This window comes from Daucus carota, chromosome 3 (genome assembly GCF_001625215.2).
Source record: "Daucus carota subsp. sativus chromosome 3, DH1 v3.0, whole genome shotgun sequence".
Lineage (NCBI taxonomy): Eukaryota > Viridiplantae > Streptophyta > Magnoliopsida > Apiales > Apiaceae > Daucus > Daucus carota.
The window spans coordinates 11,308,533-11,325,001 of record NC_030383.2 but is presented as its reverse complement, the minus strand read 5'-3'; the positions used below and the strand labels follow the sequence as shown (position 1 = coordinate 11,325,001).

The following is a 16,469-nucleotide window of genomic DNA, read 5'->3' as shown; positions in this document are numbered from 1 at the left end:
GATGTTTGGGAAAAAAGTAGAAGTCCTGAAATAAAAGGTAGCATTCCTAGCTTTTTAAAAATATTTCTCAACTCTTTACACGGTACGAATAAGTATTTTTAACTTATAAATCCAGAAGCCGGACTTTTTAAACGGTAAACAAACACCCCAAAATTTGGAAGTAATAAATGTGATTTGTTAGATAGTTTTGACATAACTATCCTGGTGAAAATTATCCTAACTTGAGTTTCTTACAATCTAAATGTTTGATATTTTCTAGTAAGAATTTCAAGGCTTTTATTTTAAAAAAATTCGATACTTTTTAATGGTCCCAAATAAGTTAGAGAAGATTTCGAATACATAATCTAACACTATGAATTTTCAGAAACTTGATATCAAGGTTCTTTTATTTGTACGCACCAACTACAATATATGGAAGAAAAATACGAAGTTATCTATTAAAACTGTAAATTTTGAAATTTTTGAAAATTTGAAATTTTTGAAAGTGATCACGTTGTCCCCGTAGAAATAATCCATGAAACTGTTGAGAATGATGTAATTTCTCGAAGATATACTCCAAATAGTTAAATTTACTAACAACGAGAAGTAGAGTTTACTAACAATATAAATTGTCACATTTCACACAGGACTGTAGTTAACTATAGTTCAAAGCAATGGGAATTGCACTAGTAGTGAATATATTTCGGACATCATTGAGTTGTTGAGAGGGTATGAGAAAATTAGGGGAAAATGAAATGATATTCTTAACTTCTCGTCTAGCAGCTTTTAAATCTGAACAAAAGTAGATCGATAGCTCATATTTTCAAAAGATATAACGAAATGCTAAGAGTTTAATATATAGGAAAGAAGTATCAACAGAGAATGATAAATGCGAAGTTCGTACCGGTACAATTAAGTCATATTGAGTACAGATGACTTTAGCAAGATGTCCGGGGAAAAGTTAAAAATCTATGAGATGAAAAGGTAATAGTAATTGAAATTTAAATAGATCAAATATTTTGTTAATAGTAATATAACAAATAATAAAATAGACATCTAATAAAATATAAATTACAAAATATTTGTGTATGTTGCTTTATACGTATGAAAATGTATTGAGAACTTTCACTTTTCACTATAACCAGTCCATCCAATGCCTGTAATAACATGTATCAGAACCAATGCACCCCATGATATTGTCATGTTTTCCAACATCACCTACTACGACCCACATCCCCATCTTGGTTCTTAGGTTGTGTTCACTTCATGGAATGAGAGGAGAATTGAATGAAATTTGTATTATTAATTGTGAGGGATTAGTGAAATTGTTTATAATTTTCATTCCTTCAATCATTCCTTTCTAATTATTTTAACTAAAAATCTAACCCACATGTTTTGAAAGGAATGTTGATTCCATTTGTTCATCATCTTTTCCTATCATCTTCTTCATGAAAAATTTTAACTGACTCATTATTGCCTCATACTTTCTCTAATCTCTATAAAATTTGTTCATATAGTTTCATTCCATTCTCCCCTCATTCCATTCCATGAAGTGAACACAACCTTAGTGTTTAGTAGTTAGGCATTTATATATCCATGTTGTTGGACCAAGGAACTAGTAAATAAAAGAAAATAACATGAATTGGGACAAAAAAGGGGGAAAGTGTCCTCAACCTATAAAGATAGAAATACTAGAGACAATGTACATATAACACAAGAAAAATTGGAATGTTCCAATACAAAGCAGCCACCTTGGCCACCGAACCCTAAATCATCACTATCTTTCCCCATATAGTATATACCTTGTTTGTACTCTCTATAGATATCTTCTGCCAGCTGTATATATTACACCATCCTTGCCCAGCTCGAGCAGCATTCACCTCCCCCCAACAAAAACACAGTAAACAATATAATCCCCCTAAATGCGGCAATAGAATAATTGCTAAAGTAGTCAATATACTTAATTCTTCAAGTTGTAGCAGCACACCAAGTTCATGAATGTCTGAGTGCCCCAGGTGGTGCTGTTGGCACTGGGAAGTTAAAGTTATTTTGTGTGCCTGCAATCTTAGGAGCCTCCACATAGGGGCTCTTTAATGCAATAGTATATAAGTCAATCAATGGAAATAAGACAACCAACAAACAATAGATTTTGAAATAATGCAACAGAGGGATGTTGAACAAATATTTTTTTGTTTTCCAATAGGAAATATCCAACAAATGATCCATAAAGAACGACATTGCAACTCATGACAAGCATATTGATTACTTCACAATCACAGAAGCCTACTGCTCTTTGGCTTTGCCTCGGAATATATATAAATTGAAGAACAAACTTGAACACGTCCAGATTCTACAACCCTTTGAAAGATAACGCATAATGCAAAATAAATTCCAAAAACACTCCTTATCTCTATACGATTGATTAAATAATTTATTAATACAATAATGGTAAACATTTTCTTTTCCAGATCAAGGATTTTGTATAATATATGAATACTATTCTTAATCTCTTTCCATATATTGCCAGTTTAGACTAATTTTTTAATTTTTAGAGGGGTTCTTAGACTAATTTGCATCTTGTTAGAGATAGATGGTTCTACAAGCTCATCTAGTACTAGAAATTGCAGATCCTTGACGGGGAGATCACCTGCTGTTTCAGCGGCCAACAGCTAATAAATTCATACAATTTTGTATGTGTTCCAAACAAGGACCAGTCTGTTAGAGTAGCACTATATTCCAAAACAAATTTGAATATACAGGATAAGGACAGGCATACTAATATGTTTTCCAACAGGGTGCATGACACCATAAAAAGATGAATGATTGCTATGCTTTTGATCCCTTAAAATATTGCTTTAACATGAAACAAAGTTCACAAAACTGATATGATAAACATTAAAAAGAAATAACTATTTCAAATTTTTTCGCTAATGTAAAAACATTATAACAGCACACTTAAAAACCTCTAGTCCTGATATGAAGATTGCAATCTTCTAAACAAGACGAGATTCTGGGAAGCAAAATAAGCAACAAGAATATAAGCCTCTTAGGAAGAAATCAACCATTGGTACCTGTGAAGCATATGCAGTATCATTTCTCTCCCCCATGGTTGACTTATTTGGAGAACCAGTATCGTTCACTGATTCACTTCCATTCAGTTTAAAGGTGTTACTGCTAGTTGCCTTTTCACTTTCATTGCTATTAGATGATTTGTCCCTCTACAACAGCTCATTGCAATTGTATCAGGAACTAAATTTGGAAAATCTATGAGATGACTAGAAGATAACAGTATTGGGCTCTGAAGAATACCTGAAATATTTTACCAAGAGTTTTTAATCCCTTGGCTCTTGCACGGAGCTCCTCCTTTTTCACATTGTTATCTTGTAGAACCTGAAGGCGGAAAAAACAGAACCATAAGGACTCACTAAATGCATTTCAAGCATAGACTTACATAAAAACTTAAAAAAAAGATTTGGAGTTGAAGATAACCATCTGACAAACACAAGAAAGAGTCGCTTCAATATCAGCTACATTAAGCTTCCAAAGTGAATCAACCATCAACTTCTTGTGTGACTGCATGTATGCCTCAAGCTCTTCCTCAGTGTAATTCCCTTCTGCGCTGAGCTGCCTTTTCATGTCCTGTTGAAGCTGTATCAACGCAATTGCGCCTACAAAGACCACCAAAAGGATGAAGACATCTAAGCAGTGTGCTTCCCCAATATATATAGCATATTTCTGAACATATTGTTGCAAAACAAGTTCTCCTAAAAAAATGTACGAGAAACTATGAACTCATGCAATGGCTAATAATCAACTCTTAATATAGGGCAACATCACTCCAGAAAAGTTCAAGTTAATTTGGCTAAATTCAATAGGTTTACCTAGCTTGCGTTCTTTTAAAGGTGAAATAGAAAAACATATAAGCAAAACTCAGTTTATCAACAAGCATGCTATTGGCCAAAATGATAAACCCAAGCACCACCAACACTGCCATAATAGTGATGTCAATATGATTGGCAACAAGGTTGATGACTTGATTGACTTTGTTGCCCGTTAGGCATTAGGAGCAATTGCTTAAGAACATTTAAGAAAAATTCGTAGAGAAGAGTGGGTTATCGCACTAACAATAAAAGGAAAAAAGGCGGCGGCTAGGGTAGATACTGAAATGATTCTTTCGGAATTAAAACTAATATTATCATAGGTTCAGTTTTTTGTATCCAGATGCCCAACAGTGTGTGGGTGCCATAATTCAATAGAGACTCAAACATTACAAATTCTTAATTATAGCTGATTGAGCACATGAATGACCTCTAGAGGAGCATACATATTTAGTTTAAGGTACAAAAAAATAAAAAATGCATATGAAAGAACACAGATTCTGATAGATCCAGTATATAAACTAACCTGTTGCTGCAGTAACTTGGGACTTAATAAAGTGTCCTTTATCTCTAAACCATTCAGCAACGAATGGCATGCCCAAATATATAGCTTTCTTACCAAGCTCTTTTGCTGACTGTCTTGCGTATATATAACCAATTGTGTTCAACATATCAACACCATATGCTGTAGAAGTAAACAACACACTAGTTCAAAACTCAAGACTTATATCTCAGCAACTTAAATAGCAAGATACACCGTACTAATCCAAAATTTTGGGGGTTTCTGCTCTAAAGACCTACCTACGTATCTCTATCACTAACTATTAATGTCAATGTAAGATTTATGATTGCTCGAAACATGTCTATACTCTATTTTATTTTTAAGAAACTGTGGAAGAGACCTCGTATTATAAAAATATAGGCAAAAGTCCATGTACAAATATAGGCAAATAATCAATGGAGTACTAAATGGAGACCATATGTTCTGCAAAATGTTCTGCTGATGTTCTGTAATAGTACATAAGCAGAACATATTGAAGAACATACAGTACTCCATTTAAGGGCAGGCCATTGAACTGAGCCCTACACACACACACACACACATTATACACACACACACACACTAAAAGACAAATTCTCAACGGAAGAACATTATATATCTCTTTACTCCACATGTTGAGTCCTAGACCTAGCGCGGGAATGATCAGACATAAGGAACACACAATGACTAATATCAAGGCATTTGATTCAGTCTTTAAGATGTAGCTTCACAAGTACTGTTTATATTTTCTCAAATTTCGCTTCTCCTTTTCTTTAATGGCCTGTTTGGGAACATAAATGTTATTTGAAATTCTGAATTTGATCAAATGACATGTTCGGATAAACGAAAGAATTAGGACGTGGGATTCAGATAGTAGTATAAACTTGAGAATTTGACAACTCATATCAAATCATGTCATTTGAAATGAATTACATGTTCCCAAACATAATCTAATAGTATCATTTATCATAAATTTAAAACCTGTTAGAGTTACTTATTATAATACTTGGTAATGTTCACATGAGTAATTGAGTAAAAGCACATAACACTTTAAAAATAATGCTGGAGCTATTTAAAATGTACATGCTATTGCTGAAAACTGCAGATGATATTTTATACAACTACAAGAGGATGATTTATATTCAAGGAGAAATTAACATCTGACCAGCACTTGAGAGTCTTAATGCTTCCTCTTCAGCATTCTTAATGAAATCTACTTTATTTCCTTGAACGTATAGGTTCAGCCGATCCTTAAGTTTTTGAACAAGCTTTTCTTCTCTTTCCTTTTGGACAACCTGTGATCAAAAAGTATTCACAGGAACAGATACTATATCTATGAAAAATTGCTGCATTACAAGCATATATATTCATCCACGTATTGCAGGATAAAGAATTGCTCAACTGAAGAGTGTCAAAACTCAAGCATAAGCAGCAACACATCAAATTTCTAATTTAAGAGGGTCAATGGCGGATATAAAATAATCAGGAGTTGACAAAATTTATACCCTCATTTGTTCTTGCAACTTTTTAGCATCAAACTGCTCGTTTTCTGTGAATATATCCAAAGAAGCCATAGATGCCATAGCCAGTTGTCCAATGTAATCTTCGAAGAGCTCACTCCCGAAAAGCATTGCAAAAATAGCAGCAGGGTCAATGATTGCATCGCTGAAACGAGAAGAATGACACATCCTTATATGATTATACTGTGAATAACAATCAAAAGTTTGCAAGGCCAAATTGTTTATTTATACTACTCAGGAACCTGCAATTTTGAAAAAATAAATATTGACATATGAAGGGACATAAACTGACGTTGAAATTCCTGATTTCCCATATGTGTCATAAGCCTGTCTTTGGCCAGGATCACTCAGCACTTGATAAGCCTCTCCTAAAACCTGTATCAGAGGTACAAAGCTTTATTGAGAAACTTTATTAAAATCAAATAACAGAATCTTCAGATAACTTTGACGAACATGTGCTACTGCTCATTCATTGCAACACACCTACGTGTGAGGGTGCTTGAGAGCTTTTAAGTTTAATGTTCAACAGAAGAAATATAATTATCCTGCAAAAGATAATGATTGATATAATTTCTTCGGAAGTATACAGTAAGCTTGCCTGGAAATTCTGTGCTGCAAGAGGATCATTTGGGTTTTTATCTGGATGGACCTGACGTGCCTGCAAGCCATAGTTTGTCATAAAAGTATAAATAATAATCATTAAGAGATATCCCAAGTGCTTGCGGAAAAAGAACAGCAGCAGATAAAATGCAAGAAGTTGAGATATGATTGGGGGATACCGGATACAGATACAATATGGGTTCAACAGTGATGACCAATGAGTCTGTGATAGGAATTAACTAGTGCAAATTTTACTTTCAAAGTATGCTTAAAATGATAGTCAACCAAGTTCAACTGTCTTTAGAGGTACAAAAAATGTCATCCTGCTTAATTTACAAATTAGTAGGTATCAACCCCTTTTGGATGTTTAAACCGTCTTTACAAAATGTAAATTAATTTTCTTGTATAAACATTATTTGTTCTGTGGATCAAATTTTTTCCTTTTAAGCAAAATTCACACGGAATCAACAATAGGGTTGAGATTCAAGAAGATGAAATTCGACGCTGGAAGGTTGTAAACATGGATAAAGAAACACGATTGTTTGATGACAACAAGAGCTTCCTCCGGTCGCATTCTATTATCTCTACAGCCTATGACTTCTTTTAAAACCACCACGCAGCTCAAAACCAGTAATTATCACCTCTCCACAACCCAATTCAAGGCTAACTTTATGCTGTCCGGTGTTACCAACAAAAGGATAACATCATCATCATCTAGGATCGTTTTTCAGACTAGCAAAACATGTCATCTATCTAAACTTGATTGTATCTTGCCAAGTGAACCCTAACGAATACAAATTTTCTATAAATACTGTATATAGTTATACACACAACAAATCAGTTGCCACTTAATAACAAAAAAAAATAATCAATAAATAAACACACGTAATTAAATTAACAAAGAACAGGCTAATATAATATTGATCATGTCACTCTGTACTAAAATTGAGCTGATAACCTAGGGCAAAAAACAGTTGAATTGAAAAAATTGATGATTACGATAAGAAAAAAAAAAGAGCAGTGGAATCGAAATGAACAGAGAAAATACCTTGATGTAATAAGCTTTTTTAATCTGGGATTCAGTGGCGGTGGGGCTAACTCCAAGAACATCGTAATAATCACTCTCCTTCACCATTACTTTCTGCCAGAGAATAAGATGATGATGTTCAAAGGAGATGGTTGAATTTCTTTTTTAATTGCGAATATACACACACATTCAGATTTAAAAATATGTACGACGTCCAATTTTGCTTCTCAACTTATACAAACTAGCTTCTTAACCCAGTGCAAAGCACGGGCTGCTTTAAATTATTTTTTAAATATTTGTTATATCTTTTTGCTCATCTTTTTTAAATGGTGATTTTATATTTTTTATATTGAAGTCATATTATATTGATGTCCATATGTTCACATATCCTCACTATTATGATATTTATTAAAAGGATTAAATGGCGTTTTGGTCACTCAACTGACCGGAAACTTGCAATTGGCTCATCCAACTTAAAAAGCTGTCAATCACATCATTATACTCTTAAAAAATTTCATTCAGGTCACTGGTCGTTACACTCCGTTAAAATTTGACGGAAAGCTGACTAAGAGTTGTGACTTGGCTTAAATAAATCCACCGTGACATGTACAGTCAATCGAAGTGACATTTTGGTCACTCAACTGACTACAAACTTGCAATCGGGTTATCAAACTCAAAAATCTTTCATTTAGGTCACTTATCATAATATCAGTTAAAAATTGAAAAAAAAAAAGAATTAAAAGCTATCATGCAACACTTTTTTTTCTCTCTTAAAGATATCAAAACTTATTAACAAATGAAACAAATACACACACATAAAATCAATAATTTCACCCCACAAAAATTTAATCTTTGTTTATCTCTTATTGTTTTATATATCTTATGGCTATTTTGGAAAAACTTCGTACTTATAATAAATTTATTGTCATTTTATAAGAGTTTTTTTGGAGTGTAACGGTCAGTGACCTGAATGAAATTTTTTAAAAGTTTAATGATGTAAGTTGGATGACCCAATTGCAAATTTCCGATCAGTTGAGTGACCAAAACGCCATTTAACCCCTTTTTAAAATATAAATACAAAAAATATATACTATTTGAAATTTTATTATATAATTAAATTACCACTCATCTAAAATTATTGAAGATTTAATATAAAAATGAGATTCTTGCCGAATCAGAGATTTTATCATATAATTATATATATTTTATAATAATTAAATATTCTAAAAATCGTCTGATTAATCGATAATCAAACGCATTTTATTTTGATTTGGTAAAATTCGGTTAAATCGATGATTAATTGGTCAAAACTGGATTAATCAGTCGAAAATCAGGTAGAATATTAAAATTTATATAATTTGTGGGGAAAAATTAAAATTTTAAAAATGATCATGTATGTATATATATATATATATATATATATATATATATATATATTAATATATTATTAAATTAATTCAAAAAAATGATCATGTTAATCATTTCGATTAATCACCGATTTTTTGATTCCTGTTTATTATAATACTGAATATTTATTTATTTATTAAATCATAATTACAAATATCATACATATATGTATTGGAGTTTTAATTATAAAATAATTAATATATATTAATGAATAGATATTAATGTCTAATAAATAGGTCAGTATCAAACGTCAATGACCTCTTTATATATAAATATATTGATAGTGAGTAAGGGTAGATAAGCCTCTTCAAATTAAATTACGCATCATTGTTGTATTCTATATATAATAGAATTTGGCAAAATTCAGTTAAATCGATGACTAATTGGTCGAAAATTGGATTAATGGGTCGAAAATCAGGCAGAATATTAAAATTTACAAAATTTGTGGGGAAAATTTAAAATTTTAAAAATGATTATAGATATTATTTTTACATATATAATATTAAATCATTCTGATTAATCGCCGATTTTCTGATTTCCGCTTTTTTCAATATTGGATATTTATTTATTTATTATTAAATCATAAGTATAAATATAATATACATATATGTATTTAAGTTTTAATTATAAAGTCATTAAGTTATATTAATGATTAGACATTAATGATTAGACATTAATGTCTAATAAATACGTTAATATTAAAAGTCATTAATAACCTTTATATATATATATATATATATATATATAAGTATTGTATAGTGAGCAAAGGGTAGAGTTGTCATTCCGAATTAAATTACTCAAAGTTCTTCTATTAGATATATAATAGATGTCAACATTATTTAACTTATTCGAAAAAACTGTAGCTCGCAAATATATTCGGAGGGGGAATTCAACTAAGATTTTATTGAGCTAAGATATATTTGAATTATTTTTAATTTATGAAATTAGTGGATTGTATTCGATTTTGATTTTATTTTGATTTTGATAAATTGTGACAGAGTTGAAGAGAGTTTTTAGGATTTAAGTACGATGTTTCAAAATCTCGATTTTGTTGGATCTAAAAATACTTAAAATATACTGAACAATCCTATAAAACCCATCATTTTGTAAAGTTTAAAAAATCCATCAAATTTTAATGAATTTTAAACAATACCAACTAAATATTGTCAGATTTATAAAAAAGCAATAGATGCCACCACCAATTGGTTGTTACCAAAACCCGATCTGTTATTGCAGCTTCTTGTCACGTTGCACTTGTAACTAGTAACTCTAGATCTCTGTGCAGTTACACAATACAGAAGCATTGCCTTCATTTTTCCATCTTCATCACACTCAAAGGCTATGTACTTTGTAGTAAGAATTTCTGCTATTTTGAGAGCAGCCTTTTACTCTGTCTTTTCCAGTTTTTGTTGACATAAATTGGCTTGCTTCTGAGTGTTTGGTGGTGAAGAGAAAATGGGAATATGCATGGGAAAATCTGCAAAATGTGCTCATGCTTCTTCTAATCAGTTCATGGGTATGTCTCTTCTTGATTTTTGATATTTCTTACATGAACAATATGATATGGTATGCCCTTCTATTACAATTATTTACAATATTCTTTCTTTTTCTCATGATTTTGAGTGGAATTGCGAAAGGTGTTGATTTTAATCTTGTTTGTTTGTGTGTATTTGTTTGTTTGTTTAATGCATGTGTTTTGTTTGGTTTTTGGCGATTTTTCGTGTTACATGTGATACGCTTCGTTGTTCGCTTCGCATACGACGAGGCAACTTGATCGATAGCATAGCGGTGGTGGCTGATGGTGGCGGTGACGGCGGTTTCAGGAGGGGATCCGGTTTCAGAAAGGAAAATGCGCTAATTGTGCCTTAATTGAGGGCGGTAATTGGGCCTAGTTAATTATGCCTCTTTATTGAGGGCGTAAATTGTGCCTCAATTATTGAGGGCGTAATTGAGGGCGTAAATTGTGCCTATTTATTGAGGGCGTTAATTGGGCCTTATTTGAGGGCGTTAATTGTGTCTTAATTAAGGATATTAATATTTCATTATTATGCCTTAATTAAGAGCTTAATTGTCTCAATCATGAGTTATCATGATTATGGGAATATTTTGATATAATCTGTTAAATATATCGACTTATATTCTTTTTGTTTCTCTTGTTTTATTTTCAGGATTCTTGGAAGAAGACCGGTTTTCTTTTCGGACATTAAAGTTTTATTGTCTAAATTTCTCCGGTCATCTTGCATGTCCGACGGTTAGATAATAAGCTTTCTTGAATGAAAGAATTATCACGGTGAACTGCCGATTCTCGTTGAGATTTATTCTCATTTTCAAAAAAAAAAAAATTTTGTTAGATTTTAAAACATAATTTAACATCCTGCTTGATTGATTTTGCAGAATAATTTGAAACCCAATTGATTTACCCTCAAAATTCTGTTACATTTTTCTAAATCCAAGTTCAATATCCTCAAATTTCTTAAATAATTTTTTTTAAAATCTCAATTCAATACACCCTCATTAAATTGGTTAAAATCTCGTGCAACGCACAGGTATCTTGTATATGTATTTCATTCAATAAAATTAAATTTAAATATTTTCTTCTTATTTTTAAAATATATTCATCAATTTATTTATAATTTTCATATTATTATAATTGGAAAAAGTATGACGTCACATATAGAATTGATAACAAAATTTACGAATAGATTAAGCACCATGTTGAAGATCAACACTTTTATACGCTTTTTATTCAAGTGGTGGATTATTTGTTAATTTTCAAACTTTATTTCAAATTTTTTAATTTGTTATTGTCTATCGTCGACCTCTATGATAGAATCGTTCTAAGTGATGAATTATATGTTAATTTTGGACTTGAAAATGAAGGCGAAGTTTTATAGTATATTATTATTTTCATTATTAAGTGTAATTGAATTACTCAAAAAAAATGTAATTGAAAATATTTAATATTATTATTGAATATGCGTACGTTCAAGAATGCTGTTAAAATTGTTGCGCTGTCTGAAAAAAATTCCGAAAAGAAAATATCTCCATAAAAATCTGATAACTATTTGTAATTTTTTTAATATTCATGTAATTTTTTAGTTATAATATATAAATAATATTTTTTAGAAATTTGACAATGAAATCTTTAACAATTTACCCCAAAAACTGAAAATCAGTTTAAAGGTGATTTAGATCAGGTCTATTTGCCTTAGGGTTGACAATATCACCCGAACTCGTAACCCGAATTACTGAGACAAAACCCGAAAATAACCCGAAAATCACCCGTTTTGACACGAAACGGACCCGACATGACCCGAAATTCTAATTTCGTTTCTAATAACTTCAATTTTCAGTTTTATTCAATTTTAAGTGATTTTAACTTGACCCGAAATCGACTCGAAATTAACCCGATTGCTGACACGAACACGACCCGTTACCCGAAACTGCCACCCCTAATTTGCCTCATCAACAAAATGGACTAAACTCGAATACAGGAGGACTAAAGTTGAATAGTTCACGGACTATTATGTTAACTTGTCTTTTAATACTGAGACTGTTTCAGCAAAACATATCGTTCGAAATAAGGTGTAATAAGGCTAAAAATTGCCACGTTTCGGAAATTCATGTATATACAATGCTAGTTGGTGCTATGTGTCAAGTTTTGGGTTTCGAATATGTGAGCACAATGTTTCATATACTCTTGCAGTTTTCGTTTTCCTTTATCTATATTATATGTCCAACTATCTAAAATGAATTGGCATTGTGTTCAAGATTTGAATTACAAAAGTGTTACGAACTAGAAGGAGCAGGGACTACTGTTGGAGTCCGAAGAAGTTGCTGCAAAAAGCGAGCTGAAAGACGCTGAGTTATTCCACCAAATACCCGCCCGCCAAGACTCCGCGCCTCAGGTTCTTGAAGAACCTGCAGTTGACACTTCGCAGTTAGTAGGACAGAAAAGAACAGACCAAGTACACTTACCATAAACAATTAAACAGTTGACTTGCTAAAATAGTTCAGACTTACTATTAAAATAGGCTGCAAAACATTAGGATCGAAATTCTCCGAGGACTGCAGAAGCTTCCAGATTCTAGATACTTGATCGCGAAGATCCATCAAGGCTTTTTGTTCAGTAGTGCTCATTGCAGGAGGTCCAACTGTATTATTATTGACAATCAAGTTCTTCAAGGGACTGGGAATTGAATTATATCCATCTATCATTGATCCCAACATAAAAGCTTCAGTAACACGGGTAGATTCCTTGATAACTAAAACCCTAAGCTCTTCACCGTCTGGACCCAACAATAGCTTTAGGACAGGTTGTAATGCATCTCCTGCTGAAAAATCCCTATCCATTTTCCCTTGAACAAGCAGATCCTCAAGTCTGTTCCACCTACAAAAGCAAGAGGACAAACTTATACTCAAAACATCATAATAAAGCAAGTCAATACTAATACTGGAACATCAATTGAAATACATGCCTGAACCTCCCATTTTTGAATAGCAATTCAATAAGAGCATCTCTGAGATATGGATTTGGATCTGTGAGTAGCCTCTTGGCAAAGTATGGATATGAAGCAGCGAGTACCTTAAAATTAGGATCAGCGTAAAGGGCTAAACCTTCCAAAACAGTCAACGATCTTAAAATCAATGCATAGTACGCTGGAACTGTAAAAAAAATGACACATCAAAGAAGCAATGTCAGCATCACAGAAGAATATTGAGGTTGAGCTTGTCGATGTACAGCTTTTCATTTTCTAGTCCAGCAGAAGTGGCTACTGAAGTTTTTTGAGAAGATTATCTTTTATGTGCCCATTGGCCAAGACTGAGATAGCCATGTTATCAAAGATATTATTTTTAACCAATAAAATGAAAATGATTACCAAGACAAGGAACCTATTAATAGCTTATGCAGAAAGAGGTGCTTCAGATCAAGATCTTTTTTTAATGGTTATAGAATTCTTCTCCAGGACCACAAATCAAAGATCAATGAAATTATAAACCACGGAGTACAGAAGAATCTCACCATTGAATGGAAATTGATAGAGTACCCCGCCCAGACCATCCACTAGTGTTTTGAAGTTGAGCTCACTCACAGTTGCACTAAGTGCATCATCAAAGAAGTTTCTAAGTGCTGGTACAATTGGAGTAACATCTACATCTGGGGCCAAAAAATTTAGTGCATAGTAATCACGGGCCATTGCTTCATAGTCCCGATTAACTAAGTGTACGACATGACCAATTATAGCAGATCTTGCTTCTTCGGGAGTCTCACTCATCATTCCAAAATCAAGAAAAGCAAGTTTTCCATCAGCTGTTGCCAAGAGGTTTCCAGGATGAGGGTCAGCATGGAAATACCCATATTCAAGTAGTTGCCTTAGACTACACTGGATACCAGCATTAACCAGATCCAAGACATTCAAACCTTGACGCTCAATAGCTTCTTTCTCATTTAATTTGACACCCTCAACCCATTCCATTGTCAAAACTTTTGCACTAGTGTAGTCCCAAAAAATATCTGGTACAAATACATCTGCTTTATCAGCATACAACTTCCGAAACCTCCTCGCATTCTGCCCTTCCTGCATAGGCCTGTAAAAATTAACATTCAAACCAAGGAAATATTGTACTAATTTCAAAGATTTATGTTTTTTCTAATTCACTTGGGACATGTAACGCTAGTAAATTCCCTGAATCAGGACATGACTGGAAACTAACCTGCACATAGTTGAGCTCTTGATAAACTCTACGAGCAAATTCATCTATAAGTGCCACAACATCACTAGTAATTACGTCAACATATTTATTTATCAGTTGTCCAAGACCTCTTATCAGGTAAAAGTCTAGTCCTATAGCTTCTTCAATTCCAGGGCGCTGCACCTTCACAGCAACCGTCTGCCCAGAGTACTTCATCTGAGCCTTATAAACCTGACCTAGACTAGCCGCAGCTATAGGAGTTGCAGATATTGAAGAGTATATAGATTCAAGAGGAACACCCAACTCCTTCTCAATGCACGAAAGTGCCTCCGCATCCGGAAATGTGGGCAAATCATCCTTAACAATCATCAAACCAAAAAATGTATTCAGATAAATATCCTCTACATGTAGTGTGTACTATTATAGTTGCATCATAACAACATATATTTTTGACTTTTTGAGCAGTAATTTATTTGAATAACCATATTCCAAACAATAGTAGTAATAATAATTGACACGACCATAGCACGAATCGAGACTCAATTTATAATCACAACTTGATAATAAGGCCACACACAGTGAACCGAATGTTACCAAATTGACTATATCATCCAAAAAATTAAAAATGCCTTTAATCGTAAGTTTAAGAACATCAAACACAAACTGAAATCCGAAACTGATCCCCTTCATTTCAAACCTAATTAAATAATCGAAACTCAAATAACAAATCAAACTAAAAATTACTACTTCCGTTCCACTCAATTCTATACATTTTTTTTCAATGCTCAGCACACACTTTTATAACTTATTTTTAAGATTTTCTTTTTTTGAATGTATACAATTCATGGAGACGGAGGGAGTAGCAAAATACCTGCAGCTCCGAAAGTTCTTCAAGGTACTCAGACGGACACAAATCAGGTCTGGTCGACAAGCCCTGGCCAATTTTAACAAAAGTTGGACCAAGACGAGTCAAGATATTCCTCAGCTCAATAGCCCTGAGTCTCTTCCTCTGATCAAGCTGGCCTTGCAGCTGATCCACCCATAAACTAAACCCAAAAAACCCTATCCCACTCAAAATCTGGAGACTCCTTCCCACCACTTTAAACGGCCGCGACTTATACTTATCGTAAATAATCTGAGGATCGTAAACCGAGACATAGGCAGCACGAGCCATGGCTTTTCCCTCGGCTCGCATATCATCTCTCCTGTCTCTTGAAGCTGAGGGAACTGAGGAAGCTTCTAGAAGCTTCATTCCCGCCGCGCTATTACGTGGGCTTGAAGGAACCGGTGGACTTTCCACTGCAGCTGACTTTACCGGCGTCGTTTTTCTGCGTATTTTTACATTTCTTTTCGGACAAAAATATGAAAGTGAGGAGAGTGAGGTGGAGGAGAGATTGGCGGTGGAGGAGAGATTAGCGGTGCCGGAAAATGTACGGAGCTTCAGTTCGGCCATTTCTGGCGGGTGATTTTTGTGTTGTTAATTATTGAGTGATATTTTTAATTGGGTATTTAATTTTAATTTTGTGGAATATATGGCTCGTATTGTTCTTGGCGTGTACGTGACAAGTGTTCTCGTCGTGTCAAGTATATCTCCTCAAGAATATGATTGGCTGTACTGTAATCGACAACTTGGACAATTTTGGTTTAAATTTGCTTATTATCCTTACTGGCCTTTAACCCTAGTTCGTAATTTATTATTTATAATTAAAATTTTAACATCATTTGTTAGTATTTTAGTATTAATGAATTAAATTTTAGTTAAATTATATTATTCAACTGACTATATTTTCTCCCGATTGCTTGAAAATGGACAAACCCTAATA

The 16,469-nt window shown here is 33.1% G+C and overlaps 2 protein-coding genes across 2 annotated transcripts; both read right to left on the bottom strand.

The window, feature by feature from the left end:
* Positions 1–1,602: 1,602 nt before the first annotated feature.
* On the bottom strand, positions 1,603–7,758 carry LOC108210427 (chaperone protein dnaJ 10). Its single transcript, XM_017381705.2, has 10 exons — positions 7,567–7,758; positions 6,517–6,576; positions 6,211–6,293; positions 5,904–6,063; positions 5,564–5,693; positions 4,384–4,542; positions 3,469–3,647; positions 3,289–3,369; positions 3,051–3,197; positions 1,603–2,067 (listed from the first exon to the last, which is right to left on the bottom strand). The coding sequence occupies exons 1-10, from the start codon at positions 7,651–7,653 to the stop codon at positions 1,972–1,974; spliced, it is 1,182 nt and encodes a 393-aa protein (XP_017237194.1). The 5' UTR covers positions 7,654–7,758; the 3' UTR covers positions 1,603–1,971.
* A 4,750-nt stretch (positions 7,759–12,508) lies between these two features.
* On the bottom strand, positions 12,509–16,204 carry LOC108215212 (protein ACTIVITY OF BC1 COMPLEX KINASE 3, chloroplastic). The gene is made up of 6 exons (XM_017387604.2): positions 15,518–16,204; positions 14,668–15,003; positions 13,976–14,531; positions 13,431–13,617; positions 12,976–13,342; positions 12,509–12,873 (listed from the first exon to the last, which is right to left on the bottom strand). Exons 1-6 carry the CDS (start codon positions 16,097–16,099, stop codon positions 12,742–12,744), a joined length of 2,160 nt encoding a protein of 719 aa, XP_017243093.1. The 5' UTR covers positions 16,100–16,204; the 3' UTR covers positions 12,509–12,741.
* Positions 16,205–16,469: the final 265 nt, after the last annotated feature.